This window comes from Carettochelys insculpta, chromosome 6 (genome assembly GCF_033958435.1).
Source record: "Carettochelys insculpta isolate YL-2023 chromosome 6, ASM3395843v1, whole genome shotgun sequence".
NCBI lineage: Eukaryota > Metazoa > Chordata > Testudines > Carettochelyidae > Carettochelys > Carettochelys insculpta.
In genome coordinates this window covers 97,639,330-97,661,239 of record NC_134142.1, presented here as the reverse complement: position 1 = coordinate 97,661,239, position 21,910 = coordinate 97,639,330, and the positions used below count along the sequence as shown (strand labels likewise).

Sequence of the window (21,910 nt, the reverse complement as noted above, 5' to 3'; positions counted from 1 at the left end):
ACCTGCAGCTGGATTTTAGCCAGAGAACTAGAAGTAGAAAGTTCTCTCTCTCTCTTAGAAATTTCAGCTAGCAAATCCCCACAACAAACATTCCTTTGAAATAAATGGAGCAATAAAATATTTGCTAAAGAAACATAGCACAGCAAATAAATTAAGGTATTTTAACCATGCATTTACATTCTTTTATAGAAACCTCAGCTGTCTAAGATTGGTTGTTCAGAGCAGAGTAGTTTGATAGTAGTATCTGCAATATTAATTCTCAGACGAAGGGCCAGATCATTCACTGCAATGCAGCCACTTTGCATCACAGTACAGGCAGAATCGAACATATTTTGCCCTAGAATTATCCTAAATCCAAACAGCATGGGGATGGTAAAAATGTTCTTGCACCACCCACAAACTTGCTGCTGTAATGAGTGCAACCGGAGGAAATTACGTGTCTGAAGAAGCATGGCAGGGTTTGAATACGTTGTGGAGTTTCCTACTGTTGTGCAGAATAATCCCCTGAAGCAGATGTCCACCTCACCTCAGCTTTCATTTCAGCCAATGAAAATGAGTGCATTTGAAAAGGTAAGCCTCCACCTCTTCCATAAAAGATCTTCATAAAGGAAAATGGTGGATTTCAAATCAGGAATGGCTTACTTTACTTTAGTCAAGCACAAATCACTGGGGTCTCTCTCTCCATATGTATATGGGTAGCATTTTATACTATGTGCTATACAGGTCAGACTAAAATGGTTCCCTTTTGGCTTTGAAATCTATTAACCAATGAATGAATCTCTGAACTAGTATTTTACAGTATCCTGTCAAACACATGGACTAATGACCTTACACAGGCTCACCAGCCAGGAACTCCTACCCAGCTTTGCCACTGATTCTTTGTGACTTTGACCAAGTCCCTTTGTTTCTCTATGTAACAGTTTCCTCATCAAAATAAAAGGTTATGCAAACCACTTTGTGAGAGACATTGTAAGAATTAATTAATTGTTGTTTATAAGCCACCTTATAGTATCATGATGGTTTTGGTCTCTCATCTGTAAACAAGTTGGATTAAATCTGGTCAAATCAATCCTAACACAAAGCCACTGGAATCAGTGGAGCTACGCCCACCAAGAATGGCAAACTCACACTGACTGTAATGGGGTCAGGATTCTCACTATACATTATAAAATGTGGTTTGTCTGGAACATCTTAAGAGTGTGTGTCTGAAGTTTTAGAATATAAACATTGGAATATATCTGTCTGAGGTGATTCTCCTATGCAGAGGAAAGGAGGAGCAAAACTCAGCTCTTATTAAATAAATATACAGTAAAATATTTCATATCTGCCAGCCCCAGGAACAGGTTGCTGGATATTCAAATATTCTGGAGAGTGGAGAGGTGTATCCAGCAATGCATAACACTAAAGAAAAACAAGGTTAGATATTAAGAAAAAAACAAATATATGCAAGAATACTTTATTTACCCACAAAAGTAGTATTGTACGCTGTCAACTTGTACTTACTTTTGCTACCCTGTACTTATGGAAAACTTAACTAAAATTTACTTATGGTTAAAATGCCACTTATTTCAGTGTTCTGGATGATGGAATGCCAGATATGAAAGTTCACAGTAGTCTTATTCTCAGCACACCTGCTTGATACACATAGCCACTGATTCATAAAGCTACCAAAAACAGAGCCACAGCTTCCCATCAGTTTCTTTGCCCACGAAAGCTTATGCTCCAAAATATGTTAGTCTATAAGGTGCCAGAGGGCTTCTTGTTGTTTTTGAAGATGCAGGGTAACTAGGCTACTCCTCTGATAGGGCTCAGTTGTAATTGAGGAAGGTTCTTCCTAGCCAGCTGTTAGCCGGAGGTCTGCCTGTGGGGCAGAAAGACTGGTTTCAGAGCTATGCGCAATCTCTAGGCCGAACAGAGAGGGGCTTTTTAAGGATTTCAGCTGCAGAAAGAACATTATTCCGGTAGCGGCGGTAAGGGGCGTGGATGACCGCGGTGCTTTAGCGCGCCCCTCGCTGAGGGTAGGCTTTATTAGAAGCGGGAGCGCTGACAGGAGTTGCACACAGAGAGCGAGAGTGTGGCGGGGGGCGGTTCTTGAGAGCAGTTGCCCTAACTGTAACTCCTTCGCCGAATGTGCGGTAATGGAGAGCGCATCTAGCCAGGGGGCGCTCAGTGAGGCAGCCACCGGCGCCGCCCGCCCCACGCTGCCTCCCCTTCTGCAGCGGCTGTGCGGCCTTTCCCCCACTGGGCTCCGCTCCCGGCTCCGCCCGCCGTGGCCCAGCCAGCTGCTTGCAAGGCGCTGCGGCGGCCCGACACGAGCAGGCCCCTTCGCAGGTGGGGGTAAGCGTCGCCCGCCCCGCGCGCTCCGATCGCGGCCCCGGCGCTGGGCGGCCGCGGGCACTTCGCAGCGCCGCTTCCTGCCCCCAGGGCGCCCATCGCACGGGCGGGGCACAGTCAGTGGGAGCCGCTACAGGGGGTGGGGGGAGGCTTGTTTGTGTGAGGACACAAGGAGCGGCCCCTATGCCCATGGGCGCGTGGGACACGATGTCAGAGGGGGCGGGGCACGGTAGAGGGGAGAAAGGCGGGAGCGGGGACTTGCCGTATGTTTGAATGGCGCTTTTTACCGCCCGCACGTGGGGAGTGTGCTCATCAGCTCACCTATCGGGATCTGGGGGAGTTTGTCGGGGGCGGGGAATTTTATTCACCCCCCCCCCCCACCTCTCAAAACAAAAAGCAGTCAAGTAGCACTTTAAAGACTAACAAAATAGTTTAGCAGGTGAGCTTTCGTGGGACAGACCCACTTCTTCAGACCATGGCCAGACCAGAACAGCTGTTTTGCTAGTCTTTAAAGTGCTACTTGACTGCTTTTTGTTTTGATAGTGTATAGACTGGCACAGCTTCCTCTCTGTTACTATTCCCCCCACCTCTATGGTCATTCAAGCAGGCACCAGTCACTATTAAATGCATCTAGCTGTGGCGTGAAGGGCAGTAACACAGGAGCATCCGGTGCTGGTGGCGGGGAGAGCAAGGATATGGCTTTGGCCAAAGACACCAGGACTGTAGGCTACCCATAAGAAGTGTGCCATGGTCTCTTTAAAGGCCAAGCAAACACTCAGGAGCGGCTTACTTTTTTCCAATCTTGCTCTCTTCATGGTATATTTAGGAGGATAAAGTGCTCATAATTGGACATCTCTGTTTTGAATCTGAGACTCAGACTACTAAAGTGTCCTCCAAATGGTTAATTTATTATGGGTTTAAATTAGATTGTGGGTTTTAGGGGTGGATTGGTGGAGTTTGAATTGTTATTTATGGGCTGCATGGAGTCAAGCTTTTACAAATTGGCCCTGGGAAAAAAAAGGTGCCATTTTTAAGATTATTAGAAACTTAAGATTTGACTCACATTTCAAACTAGCTAGGCATTCAGTCTGGTACGTTGCCTTTCGCAGTGAGTGGTGTCTGATTCCTCAAAGAACATAGGAGAGGAACATATTTACTGAATTGTATGCTGCTGCATACTGGGAAAATTTTTCTGTCTTGTCCCCAGCAGTAATTAGCTTATGCTGTTAAATGTGAAAGACAATTAACTGATTTTTACAGGTGTAATTAAAAATATAGCAAATTAGCCAGTCTTTTTTTTTTTAAATCCTGAGGAGGGAGTTCTAAGTTATATTAGTCCAGAGTAGGTTGGTTCCAATGTTTTTACTGTTTGTACATATGCCACTTACAGGTGGTCCTGTTGGCCCCAAAATGGTTATCCGGTAAGCATTAGATTTGGTTAGACTGCTTACTGGGCAACTGGTTAACTGGACTTTATCCATACTACAGTTATGGCTAACTGTTGCTGGAGCTGCTACAGGCTGATTAGCCTGATTTGGATCCTACCTGTGGCAGGCTGGCAGGACCCCTGCTCCACAAAGGCAGTTGGTCCCCAGCTGTGGCTGTTCTTCATTGGTCTACCAATGGTTAACTGGTTAAACTATATAATAGGCGCATTCATCTGGTGAAGTGGGTCGTTGCCCACGAAAGCATATGCTCCAATATATATGCACCTTAGTCTATAAGGTGCCACAGGACTTGGTTGTTTTTGTGGATATAGACTAATGCAATGACCCCTCTGATACTTATCAATTTAGTCACTGGATTACACTGGTGTAGAACCAATGTGTAAGTGAAAGCAGAATCAGGCAGGACCCCTTCCTGCTTTTATGAAAATGTCTTAAGTTACAAAATAAGGGTTGTGTCTATGTGGGATTCAGGAAAATTAAGATAAATTAACTAAAGGTGTGAAGTCAGCGTACACATGGTTTCCTTCATTCAGGAATAAAGTGACTTTAGTTTGCTGTAACTTGAAGGCTCATTTCGATATATGTGTCATGTGTTGCTGGAGGTAAAATGACTTTGTTGTAAATCGTTTTCTTTGCGGACAACAAGCCAAATCCTCAGTTGGTGTAAGTTGTTGTAAAGTCTGTAAAACTTTGCCAATTCAGTGAAGGATTTGGCCCAGAGCTGCTGATTTTACTTGCCTGTACACTGTTGAAAATTAAATTTCCACTCGTCAGTGATGTTACACTGATGTAACTATGAGCAGACTCACAGAGGTTTTTGTAAATGCATCTAGAGGAAAAATAGTAACAAAGGGACTTTGTCAGCTTTTTCTAAACTCCCCATTGGGGTGAATTGGAGTTTGTTTTTTAAATGACCATGATACAACTTGAGGAAAACAATAAATACACTTATTCATTACACAATTACTGTAGCCCAGGCAATCACTTGACACTGAGTTGATAAGCAGACTGGTTTGGCAACAGGAACTTTTGTATATTTGGACAAGGAAATGGGTAACTTGACCACAAAGGAAATATCTTTGTTGCTCAGCTGTTTTAGAGATCCATCACAAATAGCAAATTGAATCATGCTAAAATGGAAGGCTATTGTTTTATACTGGAGTAAACTCTATTAACTTCAATACATAGTCCCAATTTACACCAGTAAGGGATCCAAATTATGCTCAAATATTGGAAAAATTTTGAACCAGGGTTTGTGCAGCTTTAAAAAGCATTGTGGACTACTTTAATTGCTGTAGAAAATTAATACAGTAAACCCTCAAGCTACATGGGGGTTGAGTTTCGGCAACGCCCACATAACTCAAATTTTGATGCAAGTCCTGGGGGAGATGGGAACCAGGCTGCTGCTTGGTTCCCAGCTCCCTTCTGCACAGGGACCCAGGAAACTGAACAGTCCACCAGGGCTGGTCAGTTTCCTGGCTGCTTCTCCCTGCCTTCCCCACCAGCAGCACCACTGTCGGACAGCTAGTGAGCTAGAAGCCTTCCCCCGGTGGCACAGCTTGGAGAAGGCAGGGAGAAGGGGCTTTTAGCTTGGCTAGCTGCCCATAGCTGCAGACAGATAGGTGAGCTAAAAGCCTTCCCCCTGCTTTCCCCCAGATGCGTGGCTGTCAGCTTGACAGCATCAAGTTGAGCTTAACTCACATTAAAGTTAGTTATGCACAACTTGAAGCCATGTATGTTGAGGATTTACTGTATGACAGTTTCAGCAGAATTGTTTTCTACAAAATGCATGCTCTAAGCCAGCAAACCTTTTATGTCAGGCCCCACTTTTCTTCCCTGCAATTATCAGGGCCTCCTCCAACCTGTCTAATGTAATCCAAACAGATGGAAATTTGGGTTTTGTTCGTATGTGGGGGAGGGGGAAAACCTTTCAGCACATGTAAGAAAAGTATATGTAGAATGGAAAAAAGTTATTAATTGGTGTACATAAATGTGACTACACATACATAAAAACCATAACATAGTTCAACATTTTAATGAGATGGATGAGCGTGACGTCCCCTTTTCAAAATTTCATGCCTTTGCCAACCATGCTCACCCCTACTCTAAGCATTGCAAGATGCTGATGTTTGATTTTGCTGCAATTTATGAAATAGTAGTCTCTCAAAAAGGAGGAAGGACTAAGGCAGTTTTAATGGAACCCACGGTAAGAAACTAAAGTGAATGTTGAAATCTCATTGCCTACATTCAAAATGGAATAGACTTTAGCTGCCTTCTTTAACGAATGACACTGCCTGCTTTCAGACTTCCTGATTAGGGAATAAACTATGTAAAGAGAATGACCTGGCATCACTTTCCAAAAGTGATTAGATTCTGAATATGAAGACTAAATGTAATTTTAAATGAATGTTTATCGTTTGAGGAAAGGTGCGATTTATTGTACTAGAAACTAAAGTCCTCTGTGAATAGAACAAATGTGACACCTCCTGTAGTGCAAACTTTCCCACTTGTAATGTAGCTCATAACTACTTCTGATCCAAGATTCTCCCGGTGATAGCTTATTTAGAGCAAGAGTGTAGAACAATGAATCTGATATAACAATATTTCCCTGTGAACAAAATTATCAGCTATTTTAAATAAAAAATCCCTTAACATGAAAAAAAAACAAAAAACAGACAGTTGTAGTAGTGGTTATCTGATCTTGCTCTCCAGGGAATGACATCACATGCTTCTCAAATCCAATGAAAATTATATTTTAAAATTTGTGTTTGGGTTGCAGATGTCACCTTTACAATATAAATTACACCCTGTGGATTGTTTCCAGAGTCTTTATTATCCTTTTTCCCAAGCCTGTTTATGAAATGGTTGGTGGCTTCTCTCTCATTTAGCATGTTGGCTTTCCTTTCCAAACCACTTGAGAGATTTACTGGCATCCTATTTTAGGACAGATTTTGCTTGCCATGCATTTTGAATGACTCAGTTATCCATCCCTGCAAACAGACACCAGTTAAGCAATACACATCAAAGGATAACATGAAGCTGGTCAAAGACTCTTTCTGGACAAATTCCTGCTGCAATTTTCCCTGTAGTAAATTAGCTGTGAAACTCATATCCTTTTGGTATACACACTCGTGTTTCCATGCAGTATAGCATAAACACAGAGCAAAGCAGAAGTCTTGACTCTTGAGACTAATGACTTCAATAAATATTTTTAAATATATCTATAAAATTCAAATATGAAAATATAGGACAATTGCTTCCTTTTGAAAGTATCACATTTATTATCCTTCTCTTTTGAAAATGGGCAGAGTTTATTCTATACACTTATTATAGACCCACCCCCATGCTTTGTGGAAAATGAGTTATAAATATAAATATACATAACTTGGAGATGCTTTGGACAGTGTACTGCTTTTAGCCTATCATTTAAGGCTGGGTCTACACAGCACGGCTCACAGCTCATTAGCATAGCCGCTCAAGAGCTTGGTCTCGGCGGGGGTTGGGAGGGGGAGTGCCAGCTGTAAAGAGGCCATGTGGATGTGCCCTGCCAGCAAAAAGACCTTCTGTCACCAGACCGTTATGTGTAAGGCGACAGAGGGGCTTTTTGCTGGCGGGGCATGTCCACACTGCCTCTTTACTGCTGGCACCCCCCTCTACCAAGACCGGGCTCTCTCATGTGGCTATGCTAATGAACCATGGGATCATGCTAATGAGCAACTATTTGCAATTTCAAGGCTGCTCATTAGTGTGGATCTGCTGGGAAAGCTATGCCGTGCAGACCCAGCCTTAATGTTATAATCTGCTGGCTCTGTATATCAAGTTTTTGTGCACGTATTCTTCTGCGTGAAGTTAGAAATATGAAGTGCACATATGTTTATGATTTTAAAGGTGCTAGTAATAGCCTTTACTGGTGCTCCCAGAACAACCCAAACCAGTGGGATATCAACCATAATGACTCAGTGATCAGCTTAACATCTAGTTTGTCCTGTAAATCTAAGAGGTGATTGGTGCTAGAAAGCCATGTGACCCATGCACTCAGTACAGCCTCCATTTTGGAATTCATTTTTTTCCCATCAGGCAGGAATGCTAAAACAAAGGGTTCCTGCTTAGGATGAATGTCTGTTTAAGCAATAAGAATCTTTCAGCTCCTTTGTCTTCAGCCTGCCTTGGAAATTGCCTGATAAACCCTAAGAGGGTGAAAGAGTTTTACAGTGAACTGGTGATCTGGGTCAGGATAAGATCCTTTCTGATCTGAAGCTTTCACCTGAACAGATGTTTAGGGTAAGCACTCACATACTAAGAACATAAGAACATAAGAATGGCCATACTGGGTCAGACCAAATGTCCATCAAGCCCAGCATCCCATCTGCCGACGGTGGCCAATGCCAGGTGCCCCAGAGAAGGAGAACAGAAGACAATGATCAAGTGATTTATCTCCTGCCATCCATCTCCTGCCCTTGTTCTGAAGGCTAGGGCACCATACTTTATCCCTGGCTAATAGCCATTTATGGACCTAACCTGCAAAAATTTATCAAGCTCTTTTTTAAACCCTAATAGAGTCCTGGCCTTCACAGCCTCCTCGGGCAAGGAGTTCCACAGGTTGACTGTGCGCTGTGTGAAGAAAAATTTCCTTTTATTAGTTTTGAACCTACTACCCATCAATTTCATTTGGTGTCCCCTAGTTCTTGTATTGTGGGAAAAGGTAAATAATTTTTCTATATTCACTTTCTCCACACCATTCATGATTTTATATACCTCTATCATATCGCCCCTCAATCGCCTTTTTTCCAAACTGAAAAGTCCCAGTCTCTCTAGCCTCTCCCCATATGGGACCCTTTCCAAGCCCCTAATCATCTTAGTCGCCCTTTTCTGAACCTTTTCTAATGCCAATATATCTTTTTTGAGGTGAGGAGACCACATCTGCACGCAGTACTCGAGATGTGGGCGTACCATAGTTTTATATAGAGGAAGTATGATATCTTTTGTCTTATTATCGATCCCTTTTTTAATAATTCCTAACATCCTATTTGCCTTACTAACTGCCGCTGCACACTGCGTGGATGTCTTCAGAGAACTATCCACTATAACTCCAAGATCCCTTTCCTGATCTGTCGTAGCTAAATTTGACCCCATCATGTAGTACGTGTAATTTGGGTTATTTTTTCCAACATGCATTACCTTACACTTGCCCACATTAAATTTCATTTGCCATTTTGCTGCCCAATCACTCAGTTTGCTGAGATCTTTTTGTAGTTCTTCACAATCCCTTTTGCTTTTGACTGTCCTGAACAACTTGGTGTCATCTGCAAACTTTGCCACCTCACTGCTTACCTCATTTTCTAGATCATTGATGAACAAGTTGAACAGGATCGGCCCCAGGACTGAGCCCTGGGTAACACCACTAGTTACCCCCCTCCATTGTGAAAATTTACCATTTATTCCAACCCTTTGTTTTCTGTCTTTTAACCAATTCCCGATCCATGAAAGGACCTTTCCTCCTATCCCATGACCCCCTAATTTACATAAAAGCCTTTGGTGTGGGACTACTAGATTCTTAGTGGAATAGAACAAGTGGAATACTACTAGATTCTTAGTGGAATAGAACAAGCTGTGTGTTGTTTTAATTTGCTAACTCACTTTGATCTGCCTGTTTTTACTTCTAACCGCTTAAATCCTACTGTTTTGCTTAATAAAAAAACCACTTTTGTTTAGAATCAAACTCAGTATACATAGTTATTACATGGCGAGGGCTACCTCTGTGCATATCTTTCAATGATAAACGGGGCTTACTTGATGAGCTTTATTAATGCAAATCTTTTGCAGAGAGAGAGATGGATTTATTTGGAGTTTTGATCCCTTATGGGGGTGATTTCCCCAGAGCTGTGCCCTAGAACTGCATCCTCCCCAGAGTTGTGCTTAAACAACATTTGCCCTGCTCTGCAGGTAGGCAGTAATTTCAACTCTGTGTTTTGTCTGGTGGACACCAGTGGGATCTAACTCATCATGACAGGGTGGTAGGAAGCCTGAGACAGCAAGGCAGCAGGTATCGGTGGCATGATCAACATACCAGGGAACACCCCAAGGGGTCTTCTGTGACTGCGACCTGTCACAACACTGTTCACACAATTATAACTCCTGCACCTAATAGCTCAAGTGTAAGGACAAGAAACCTGCTCATGAATGGAGCAGAAACTGAAGGCTTTTTGAGCACCAAATTCTGGTCATGCTCCTCTCTGAAGCACTGGAGTCAAGCATGGAACTGGATTGTTTGCAAGATGTAGTGCACTTGCATGCTCTGAGGCAATTAAGCTGGAAGAGACAGGAACAAGACCAACTGACAGAAAGTAAAGAGTAGTTAGGCTGTTTGCCATGGAAGGAAGTTGGATTTAGGTTTATTTTATGTGGGCTGAATAGGAAAGCGGCTAACCACATCTACTTCTCCTTGTCCTCACAGAGATGTGTATTGGAAGAAAAGAAAAGCATAGGGCCAGCTAAGAACACCTACTCATCTTCCAAAACACTTCAGCACTTCAGTGCTGACAGTGATTTGGTGAGTGATTAGGTTAAAGATTAAATACGTGGATGAGGTTTAAAAGGTGAGTGACATGCCATCATCTCTCTGATTGCAGGAAGGTGCATTAATGACGAGACACTGGTGAAAATTTACTAGGCAGGGCTGTGACCCACCCGTGCAAAAAGTTTATAAAGGCATTCCAAAATGCACTTTTGTGTGTGTTACTCGTAGGGCAAGAACATTGAGCTCACCCCCTCTTTACAGATGAGACATGCGGAATGAGAGAATGAGGAAACGCCCAGGCCATCCCTCCAACTTCCTTGGCACAGCCTCCATTAGTGTTGTTCATTACTGTTGAGTTTCTCACTACTACCTTCATTAGTGTTGCTAAGGCCACATCTGCACTTGTGGTCGATCTTCAGGAGGGATACCAGGGCACTGGTACTGGTGCCCCTCCTTAGGAATAAGTGAAGCTGATGGGAGTGAATGCTCCCATTGACCTCTCTTAGTGGAGACTGCACAGAAGCCCGAAATAAAATACATCAACTCTAGCTACGTAACTAGCGTTGCTGGAATTGCATACCTTAATTCAACCTTCTGTTGTGGTGTTACCCTGGCCTCAGAATTACTACTGAATTACTGATTGAGAACTTATCAAAAAGAAACCAACAGGAGTATGGCACAGGTGGGAGCCATTCTCTGTTCCTACTCCCACCCTTCCCTCCCAATACAGCACGAAACAAGCAGGCCAGCTAAGCCTTAAGGCCAAAAGAGGTGTCAGAGAAAGCACTGTGCCTTCTCTGTGGAGACAAGAAGCTCTAGTTCAGTGTTTCTCAACCTTTTTTTTTTTTAAAGTACCCCAGACTTTTCTCATGTACCCCTAAGGGTACGTGTACCAACAGTTGAGAAACATGGTCCGAAGGTAGTCTGAAGTCTTAAAAACCAAATGTCATTCAACCTTTCCAGATTACTGTACCCTTTTCAGGAGTCAGATTTGTTTTGCATACCACCAAATTATAGTAGTAGTAGTAGTAGTAGTAGGCATCCTTCAGTCTGCATAGACTATGGATTACACCTCACCTAAAAACTACTTACTTACAAAGCATGCAGAAATATCACAGAAGACTAGTACTGAAAACTTGCCAACTTTCTACCATCTTATTATCAAATAAATGAATTGGAATAGAAGTATTGTGCTTACATTTCAGCATAAGGCATATGAAGCAGTAGAAACAAGTCATTGTCTGAATGAACTTTTAGATTATACTGACTTTACTAGTGGTTTTTTTATACAGCCTGTTGTAAAACTAGGCAAATACCTAGATAAATTGATGTATCCCCTGGAAGACCTCGGTGTACCCCCAAGGGTACATGTACCCCTGGTTGAGAAACACTGCTCTAGCTCTCTGAGGCAGAATACAGTAAGGTCTCAGAGTACGCAAGGGTTCTGTTCCATGTGCCCTTGCGTAAACCTGGATTTCACATAAGTGGGGGTTGAGCCAGAGCCACGCCTGGGGGTGGTGAGCTAGAGCCAGAGAGGGGAGTGGGGAATGAACAGGAGCTATGCACAGGTGGTGAGCGGAGCTGGCGGGGAGGGGCTGAGCTAGGGCCATGTGGAGCTGAGGAGGGTTGAGCTGGGAGGGGGGAGGGGAGTTAAGCACAGCTGGAAATCGCGGTACAGGATTTGCTATGGGAATCCAGGTCAGACATGTAAGACCGAGGTCATGTAATCTGAGTTCATGTACTCTGAGACCTTACTGTACTTCCTGACATTGACACAGGGCAGCATAGCTCCCCACCTTTACAATGGACTGGGCTTTAAAGGCCCAGCCCAGCCTTCAGTTATCCTGAGTTTTCCTTATACAGGAACTTTCAGAAATACAGGAGTATATATAGTCAACAATTGATTGTCTTTTTTCCAATAACTTGAAAGAACCGTAGAGAATACACAAGGAGCTAGAACATGGGTTGCTGTAGCTCCATTATATTCCGGAAAACTGTGATGATTTATATACCTAACTCAAGCTTTGCAATACATTAAAATAGCCATCTTACTCATGTTTCTGTTTTCACATTTATTTGGCACTGAAATCTTCTAAGATTTCAGTATTACAAAACCCTGAATTGTATCCTAACATGTGCTAGGTAAATCTGTCTTTCAGAGAGATTAGAACAAGTATCCAATTATTCCATATTATAATTGATTAAAACACTCAAAATTATTCCCTTTTTTTTCTTTTTTTTACAGTGAGTAGGAAAATCCTAGTATTGGGATTATGTTTTTAAAAAGCGACAAATAAATATGTAGAGCATAAATTATCATTGTGACTATGAACCACTGCTTTAGAATAGGGAGCGACACCTACGAAGTGTAATGGCTCACAGCTGCATTGCTTGAATGTTTGTTATACAAGTTTATTAAAATAGCACTAGGCTGATAGACAGTAACGGCATCCTTGGGATCCTTGGATTAATATGTTAGAGTGGAGAGAAAAAATAAAAATATTTTACTTTTATTTTTCTTTCTGTTATTAAACTAAAAAAAATGGAAGAGGCGCACATTTCCCACCTTACCCCGCTCTTGCTCATAACTAGCAGGGAAAAAATTTAAAATCCTGGACCAAATCCTGTACTCCTTACTCAGACAGAACACCTGTTGAAACCATGGGAACATCTCCTGTGTAAAGAGTGAAGGCGAAGCCGTAGCCCTAACCAAATCAATTTCAGTTTGCCATTGACTTTAATGGGGCCATAATTCTGTGCGAAGTAGTGTTCCCTGTAAGCTGAGTGCTTGGGCAGCAGTCCAGGAGAGATTAAGGTGCCACCCAGCTGTTTTCATTGGTGGTGCCTATCCACACACGCCTTGTTGCACATAAAAACATTTATTCTGCTCGTGGATGGAAAAAATTAGAGGGAATACTAGTACAAAGGCATCAAGATTTGCCCCCCTATATTTAAAAAATACACTAAAAACTGGACAAACCAGAAATGGACACAAAAGCTTTGAAGTGATGAGAAGTTCTATTTAAAAAGTCCTTGGATTGATTTATTAATACGGGCAGAGAAGTATTTTTTTTTTCTGAATAAGGTAAACATTCAGTCACAGGTTCTGTTCGTAGTTTAATATATGATGCATCCTGAATCCATAGACTGTATCCTTCCCTTGCAGGGGGATAGTTCAGTCTTCTAACTGAAATCATCATTAATTATGTGAGTTGAGATACACAACGGTATATTAAACCCCAAATTTCCAAAAGCACCTAGTGATTTTGAGCACCTCAGCTTTGGGTGCCCAAGTTGAGATGCCCGATTTTCCAGAAGTCAGCTTGTTGAAAAGTAAGCCCCTGTAAGGTATACCAAGATGAAAAGTTGAGGCACTGCTCAAATTCCCTGACAAGTTGATAAGTCAAGCCTAAACATGCATTCGTCTTTGGGCAAAACTTCCAAGAAACAGAGAATTTGTATTCCTAGGACAGAATTTGTGGGGCAGTAGAAAGAGAAAGGGAAATTAATTTATTTTTGTACATTCTTTTTATTTCCATTCTTTTTATAATTAGTTGTGCTCTTATTTCTAGTACTCAGAGGAAATTGCACAAAGAAGAAGGCATTCTTGCTCTGAAGCTTTTGTACGAGTCGTCAACATGTGGAATGCTATGGCTAAAAGTCTATTAAGAACCAAAGTCCACCAAGACTATTCACACAGTTGGCTGCTAGTGCAAAAGGGCAGGAGTACTCTTACAAGACCACATTCCTCGAGGAATTGTTGTCAGCATACAGCTGGAGCAGTTCAGCCTTTCAACATGACTGCAACTATCAAGAAGGTGGAAGCTTTGGACATGAATAATTTTGTCTGCATTTATTGGGAAGATGGGAGTAAGAGCCTTTACCCTGCAGTATGGCTAAGGGACAACTGTCAGTGCCCTAACTGCTTCCTGCATTCTGCTAAAGCACGCAAACTGCTTTTGGAAGACCTGGATGTTAACATTGGGGTGAAGGAGGTCACTTTGGCAGATAGACAAAAGGTATTTTTAAAAGAAATTTTGCTTTCATATGCCATTTGTGTAATACTTGCTTATCTGTTCATTAGTAACCTGAACAGAGAGAATAGAACTGCAGCTCAAATACTAGTGTATGCCATAATCATGGATCCACACAGTATACTGTGTATTTTCATGGTTTCTAGGTTTAGTTATCATTTGAGGAATTCAAATCCTTTCATTTTTGTCATTCTTATGGTAAAATTCTTTGAGAAATGTTAAGCATTAGGTATAGAAACCTGCAAAAACATTCCCAGTCAGTTTTTTTTCCTTAATTAACTGTAGAGAAAGGTAGCATGTTTACCATAGCCCTCGCTTCTTAATCGCTAGGCGCTGGTGTGAGGATAAGACTCTTAACACCTCAGTCTTCCACTCCCTCGAACTTCTCTTCCCCTATATGTCCAACTTCATACCCTCCAGGTCCTCCCCCTTTCCACAATGGCCTCTTTGTGGAGTAAGGCTAGTATAACTCCCCCACAAAGAAAGTGACTGTCTTTTTGCTGAGTCTTCTTCTTGTGATATTGCAGTAAAGCATCAAGTTGTCAAGGGCCAAGGGCAGGACACTCTTTACTTGAGCTAATAAATAGTTTTTAATTTGTTTAAGGTGAATTTTTACAAATTTATTTGACCACCTGACATTTAAACATTTAGTGAGAGATCCTCTTTGGTCAGGTCTGTCCTCCGTCTCTGCTGTAGAACCCCACTGGAGTTGCATGGGTGAAATTAAGTGCAGGATTTGACCCTTCACCTTCTTGCTTGGGAAACTCTGATGCTTATAAAACACACATGCAAATTCCATTCCTTTTATTTTGTCATTAATTATGCTCCTTAGCACTGGTCTTTTCAATGTGTTTTACAAACATGGGAGGGGAAATAAGGATTGTTATCCCATTTTGCAGTTGAAAAAGCTCAGATACCAAGCCACGATTAATATTCAGGAGTTCCTGCCTTCCAGTCCCATCCTGTGTCCATTAGCACACATTGTCTCTGAATTGTCTGAATACAAGTTAAACCCCTACTTTACCCATACACTCAAATTACAATTATTAATTAAACTGTAAGCTCTTTAAAGAAGAGCCTGTCTACCTCTCTACAGCTTCTAGTACAGGAGGACTCTAATTCCTATTGAGGCTCCTGGGTTCTATTGTAAGATAAATAATAATTATTAAATAATACAGTAATGGGGGGTGGATATCTACAGATAGGGTGTGTGGAATATGGTGATTCATAGTGCAGAAAGCACTCTTAGTTAAAGCCAAAGAAAACTGTAAGTTCTTCTGCTCTTTTGTCAGTTTCCTGAAGCAGAAAAAGGTAGTGAATGTATCATTTTTAGAACTCTTAATTCTTCATAACTAGGGGAAATAGCTTTTAAAAGTATTCTCTTCTCACATCTTTCTCGTTCAGTACTTCCAGTTGTCATCCTCTTCACTGTCAAGTCTCTTCTTCCGTCCTTTCCTCCTTGACACGCCCTGCAGTAAAGTGCTGCTCTCTGTGATCTGTTAATGTCCTACTTTCCCTTACTGGGACCCATACAGAACATACCACTGCTAAGTGCTGTAGGTGTAAGGAATGAATGCATGCAGCACCAGTCAGCAGGCTGCATTGCTTCGTCATTGTGAATATGATCTCTTGTAAAAGAAGGGAGTTTAGGTAATGCTTAAGTGAACTTTTGGATCATGTTTTGAGTTATATAAACTGGGAGAGATTGCCCACAAGAGACATTTAATTGCACAGTATCAAGTAATGTATTTCAATTACATTTCTAGTAAGAAGATTGAATTTTGCTGGTCTCTTGGGTAATGGTTTAAGGCCATCAGATTTCATTGACTCTCTCACTGTTAATCATCTTTTTTTTTTTTTTTAATTTTACCACACAAGGTGTATGTTACATGGCCGGACAAACACACCAGTGAATATGAGGCTGAATGGCTGAAGAAAAGATGCTTTTCAGAACAAGCCAGAGCAGAAATGCAAGAAGAATTATTTTTACCAGGTATGGATTAAAATCTAATCTGTTAGGCATTTCTTAAAACTCTAGACTATCACATATGTAAAAGTTTACAGGACAGCATGCATACATAATAATATATGCCCTTGTTTTAATCAAGTTTTGGACAGAATTTTAAAGGCATTGTAGCAGAAATGAAAAGGGCTCTTTTATTTTTTCTTCTGTCTGTGTTAATAAGTAGCTGAGTGATGCACCATGGAGCCTGTGCTAACATTTATCAAGTTTCCTTTATACCATGATACCTAGATTTTTTTTTTTTACTGGTATGCTCCAATAATGTGGCTATGTTCTCTAGAGAATGACTTAATTTGTACACTACGCTATATAATGCTATTTACATTTCTAATGACAACATGATAGTGGTGCACAAACAGGGAGCTCTATTAAAAACCCACCCTTTAACTCTGAGTGACCCACCATCACCAACCTCAGACCACTTGTCTTGCTGAAGTGTGTGATTGTATATATCAGGGCTCAGCAACCCCCAGCATGGGTGCCAAAAGTGGCACTGAGCTGACTTTCATTGGCACATGAGGCAGGAGCTCAGTCTTGCCACTTCTCCCCCATGCAGCCGGGAGTTTGGTCAAAGCCACGCTGCCTGCGGACTAACAAAAGACGAACTAATGCTAGCAACCACCACCTGAATGCTAAAGCTCTGCATCTTAAGTTATTTATTAATGAAGCTGTTATTAGTAGGACTGTTAGTGGCTTTAAAAAGTATCACCGCCACTCAGGCCATACATAAAGGTCAAATTTCAGCAATCCACCTCGAAATGTTGCTAACCCCTGACATATCTCATTAGCGCCTCTCTTCCTTGCATGCTCTGTTGTTATGAGCAGGAAAAGTACGCTCTATACCTGACAAGATTTCTGCTCTTGTCCTTGAAAGGGTCTCATATCAGTTTTGCTCTTTAAGAACACTGAGTCATTCCAGATTAAGAGGTAAGATTTCATCTGTTAAAACAGGAATTTAGTTCTTATGAAAAGTGACTAACTGCAAAAATTGGGTTTGACCATGAAGTTCTCACAAGATCAGTAACTTGAAGGTCAGGAGCTTGGTTCAGCCTCATTTCTAAGCAATCAGAAGGACAGATGTTTTAATCACTGGGGGCAGGGGCAGAGTACTAGGTGGTTACTATTGTTTTATCTTAACTTTAGGGAGCTACAGGTGGAAAAAGAAAATTCCAAGACACATGGGGTTGAAACTCTCCTGTGTCTGGATTACACTGAGTAGAGGAGAGGGATGAGTATCAGGGAACCAGTTAAAGCTTCCTGATTAGAAGCTGACATGAGTTAGATACCCTTACAGATCTCTGCTTCCTCCCTTTACCCTTCCCTGCCATGGCACCAATAACAGGGTGACTTGGAGCATCTGATGCCTGTCAAAAGGAGGTGGAGGGGAGGAGACAAAAGGTGGGAGTTGCTATCGGGCCTGCTAGGAGTCCCTGGGATTTTTTAATTGCCTCTGGAGCCCTGTGCTGGGTACTCAGGGAGGACCTGAGCACTGTGGGGGCGGGGGGAGGGTGGGGAGGAGCTGATAAATGCATTGTATTACAGTCCAGGTGGTGCTGAGGGCTGTCTGCCCCTGCCCCTTATGCCCAAAGCCTCACCCCTGCCAGGAACTCAGGGCCAGCCCCTGCCATTCCCCAACAACTTGCCCAGAGGTCCACGGAGGCTGTCCTCTCCCCTGGATGCAGTAGCCAGCCTTGCCAGCTGTACACCTGTTGATGGCTCCCTCCCCTTCCAAAATGGGACAGAACAGAGATCCTAGTGCAAAGTTACACAGAAAAGCTGGTCAATGTAAGTAAGGAACTGTTTGTAACCATGTAAGAACAAAAGATTTTGCAAGCCAGTGGCAGAAGTCTGGAACAAGGAATGTACTTCATTTGGTTTAGTAAGTTTTGCTATGTACCAGGATAGTCTATGGCCGTCTGCCTGTCTGTACAAGAGTGTGTGTTTTATTTATTAAAAAAACAAACATCCATTTTGACAAGTAGCTCCTGGGAAGTTTGCAAGTTGCCGATTCTTGCTCAGAAAGCTCAGGTACACTGTGATATCACGCCTTGGCTTGATCTGAGTTTTTGTTGGCTTTAGTTTTAATTACCAGTTCATAAATATACACGGCTCATGTCAGGGCCCTTTGTGAAGTCTTCATATGATATCAGCCCCAAACTTTCGCAGTCCAGTGTTTAAATCAGTTTACATCCTCAACAATTCCATACATGAATTACTCTCTGGAGAAACTGAATATAATTTATGCTTATGCATAGCAGTTTCTTATCCCTTCCTCAAAACCCCTTGTTCTCTTTTTACAGCATCTGACACTGGCTCAAATAGCCTTGAAACATCTGTTCTCTTAAGAAATACATGCTTCCTTGGGTTCCCCTTTTTCAATACTAATTCAAACCCCATTGAAGTTAATGGGAGTCTTTCCATTTACTTTAGGGACCAGGCCTTTGAAACTTTCAAAATCAGAACATTTATTTTCCAGAGGCAGAAAGTTAGTCTCCTGTCTTTCTATAGAAAACAACTCTAGTTGCTCATTTCTTTTTTTTTGGGGGGAGGGGGCTGGGGGGCATTCCTTGAGTGTCTCCCTAAGATCTACATGGAGAGAGGACCCATATTTTTTTCCTATGAGGAAGTGTTGGGAGCTATCTCTGTAGCCCTTTTACCCCTGGAAAGGGAAGCGGGAAAGGACTGAGCAAGCAGATTTTAATAGCTAAGGAAGAGGATACATTGTTATTTGGTCAGTAGTTTTCAGAAACTTGGTTCTCTATGATACAGACAAAAAATGTTTGTTTAATTTATATTAAATAATGTAAATTGCCTATCATAACACATCAGTGATATTGATAATTGAGCTGGCTTTATACTCTTGTAGTGTCTTTCTGCTCTTCACTATGTTCCAAGAAAAAAATGGTTGGGTACTGTGAACAGCTTCTTTTAATTTTCCTCAAATTTCATTTACAAATGGAAGCTTTCATTATGTAAATTGAATGTTTGCTTTCTAGACACTTATGGCCTGATTCTCCTCAACACTAGTATAAACTAGGAGTAACTTTCTTGAAGTCATTTACTCGGGTGCAAAACACATGTAAATTAAGGTGAGAATCAGGTCCCAGCAGTATGATGTTACAAATGGCATTTTCTCCTACCAAGCTGTATTCCTTCTGAATAATTGTAATAGCTAGTCTAACCCCTAACCAGCATGCCTTAGGTTAGAGGCTAACCTCTGCTGTGGATATTGTTGCAGTTGTGGCATTTCTTTTACAAGTAGTTACTTGCTTTTGTTATTGGGTAATTTCTCTCTTTCTTTTTTTATAACTTTTGGTAAAAAAAAAACAAAAAAAACCCACTTCTGGCCTCAAAAACTAAGTATCAAAAGCTTGTCACAATCAGAGAGAGGAGAAGCAAACATATTTGATTTATTGAGTGACGTGAATTAGTGAAGTAAATCACATTAGTAGGACAGAACTACATTTATTAATATTGACCTTTACTACTACTGTGTGGGTGAAGTCCCCTTTTCATATATAATTAGGCTCTTTACTGGGCCAAAGGATCCTGAACAGGACAAATGCCAGATGGAAATGGAGTGAATGGGCAATCTGCCCACTCCTTCCTCTGAATTTCTGGAGATACCTCGAGGGGTGGGGGGAGGTGGAGGAGAATTCCTGCAAATATCCCTTCATGCCCTGTCATTCGGCACATGTCTAACCTGCTCCCAAGTGCACTCCAATACCAGAATTTGTGCAGGAGGTTCTCATAAGGCTGGGGAATCCCTTATCCTTCTTAGAGGCTGTTTGGGGGAGATGGACATTAAATAAAACAGTAAAAAAATGCTGACTGACCCAGAGAGACTTGGGATGGGCAGTGGGTTCTGTGGGCTGTTTTTCTGGTCTCCATATAGTGTAGTTCTTCCTTAGGTGGATCTGTCTTCTCCCTAGCTAGCTAACGGTTTCTCCTGTGGGACAGTGTATTTCCTAATGCCATCTCTCCAGGCCTGATATGTTGTGTATGGTAGCAGCAAGTGTTGGTAGACCCTCAGGGTTCTGTTTCATCTTCATGATCGTAGCACCCAGGTGGAAAGCTCTGAAGGGCCTCATGCTTCACTGTCTATAGTTAGGTTCGCTTCACTGTGATTGTTTTCCCCGATTGTTTTTGTTGGGCTCTCACCCATAAATGGTGTAGACAAAAATATTTTCTAAATACGAAAACATAGTTGTGATATTATAATATATTGAACTAATCAGGAAGAATCAGGAACAGGGAAAGTACCTAAAACTGCTTACAACCAGTTTTTTCACTTTACTATACTTCAGGTTGATAGTGTCTCTTTAAATATAGTGTATAAGCTTTGCAGATAATTCTGGTCTCTTTGCATATGGGATCTGGACTTTAAGCCACAGCCTAAGATATAACTTTGAAAAATGTAAGAAAGAGGTTAGAGTTTGATTCTGATTAAACGAGTCCCATAATTTTAGTCTAATGTTAATATAAATATAAATGAGTTGAAAAAGTTGTCCCTAATTCACTAACCTGGTTAGGCTGCACATATAATTTACAAAACAGTAAAAAACAAATAAAATTTACAACATAAAACTTAAGAATGTAATATTTAAAAAGGTATGGATGTGGTATTATTAAAGAAGGAGGAAGTTTCTACAGCAGACCAACAGTGATTAAAATTGAGACTTCTAATGAGCAATGTTGACTCATTTGTTCTTTTATCTTCCTCAGTGAAAATAAAGTTTTCTTCAGGAAAAACAAATGCTGATAGATGACAACAGATATGGAACTTGGTATACACACAAGTGTGGGTGGATGTCATATTAATTACTTATATTCTTGCTCTTTTATTTGGCTACATCTGTGGTTTTTAAATTGGAGAAAACATACCGTCTGTTAAGACTTGCTGTCTACTTCCTTTTTCAGTGCAGGCTTCCACTCCTCTTTCTTCATTTGTTTTGTTTTGTCACATAGCTTGTATTCACATGATTTTACCAGAAATTCAGTTTCAATATGTTGATTGGAAATCAGAGTCTAGTTCGTACTTGTAATTTGGCAGTTGTGTCCCTGAATCACAAACAACGTAAGCGCCACATTTTGAAAAGTTTTCATGCAAATTTATACGCTGCACATGTGCAACAGTCTGCATTGCATTTGCAAATCAGTGGTGTACACACAAAGAGGGATGCATATATATGCACATGCAGTCATATGTGGTATCAAAGTGCTTTCCATATACAAATCAGGCATTCTTAAAACTGCATGTATGTCTTTATGGTAAATTTGAAATAAGCTTCTCCAAATGATGATAATCACATGGTTTGTTTCTGCATCTAGTTTCAGTGCAAATCAATTCCAGTGACATTTTTTCCACACATATTTTCTGATGAAGTTTATACCCAACCTGAAATCCTGGCACCAATTATTGTAGCTGAGCAGCAACTCTACTGTACTTGGGGTTAGAATCAGCTTTCCGTTTCAAGCTCACCTCTCCTATGTGCTCTTAAGATTGCCTTGGAATTTGGTCTACAGCTTCATGACAAACTAGTGGTGTAACTCT

At 41.4% G+C, this 21,910-nt stretch overlaps 1 protein-coding gene across 2 annotated transcripts in view; it reads left to right on the top strand.

The window, feature by feature from the left end:
- Window positions 1-2,237: 2,237 nt before the first annotated feature.
- BBOX1 (gamma-butyrobetaine hydroxylase 1) overlaps window positions 2,238-21,910 on the top strand; it is a 74,030-nt gene continuing 54,357 nt past the window's right edge. Inside the window, exons 1-3 of one of the 2 annotated variants that reach the window (XM_074999000.1) lie at window positions 2,238-2,337; window positions 13,872-14,318; window positions 16,212-16,326. In XM_074999000.1, coding sequence (XP_074855101.1) covers window positions 13,938-14,318; window positions 16,212-16,326 — 496 coding nt within the window. In that variant the 5' untranslated portion in view covers window positions 2,238-2,337; window positions 13,872-13,937. The remainder of the gene's footprint in view (window positions 2,338-13,871; window positions 14,319-16,211; window positions 16,327-21,910) is intronic. The other variant, XM_074999001.1, reaches the window with a different exon arrangement.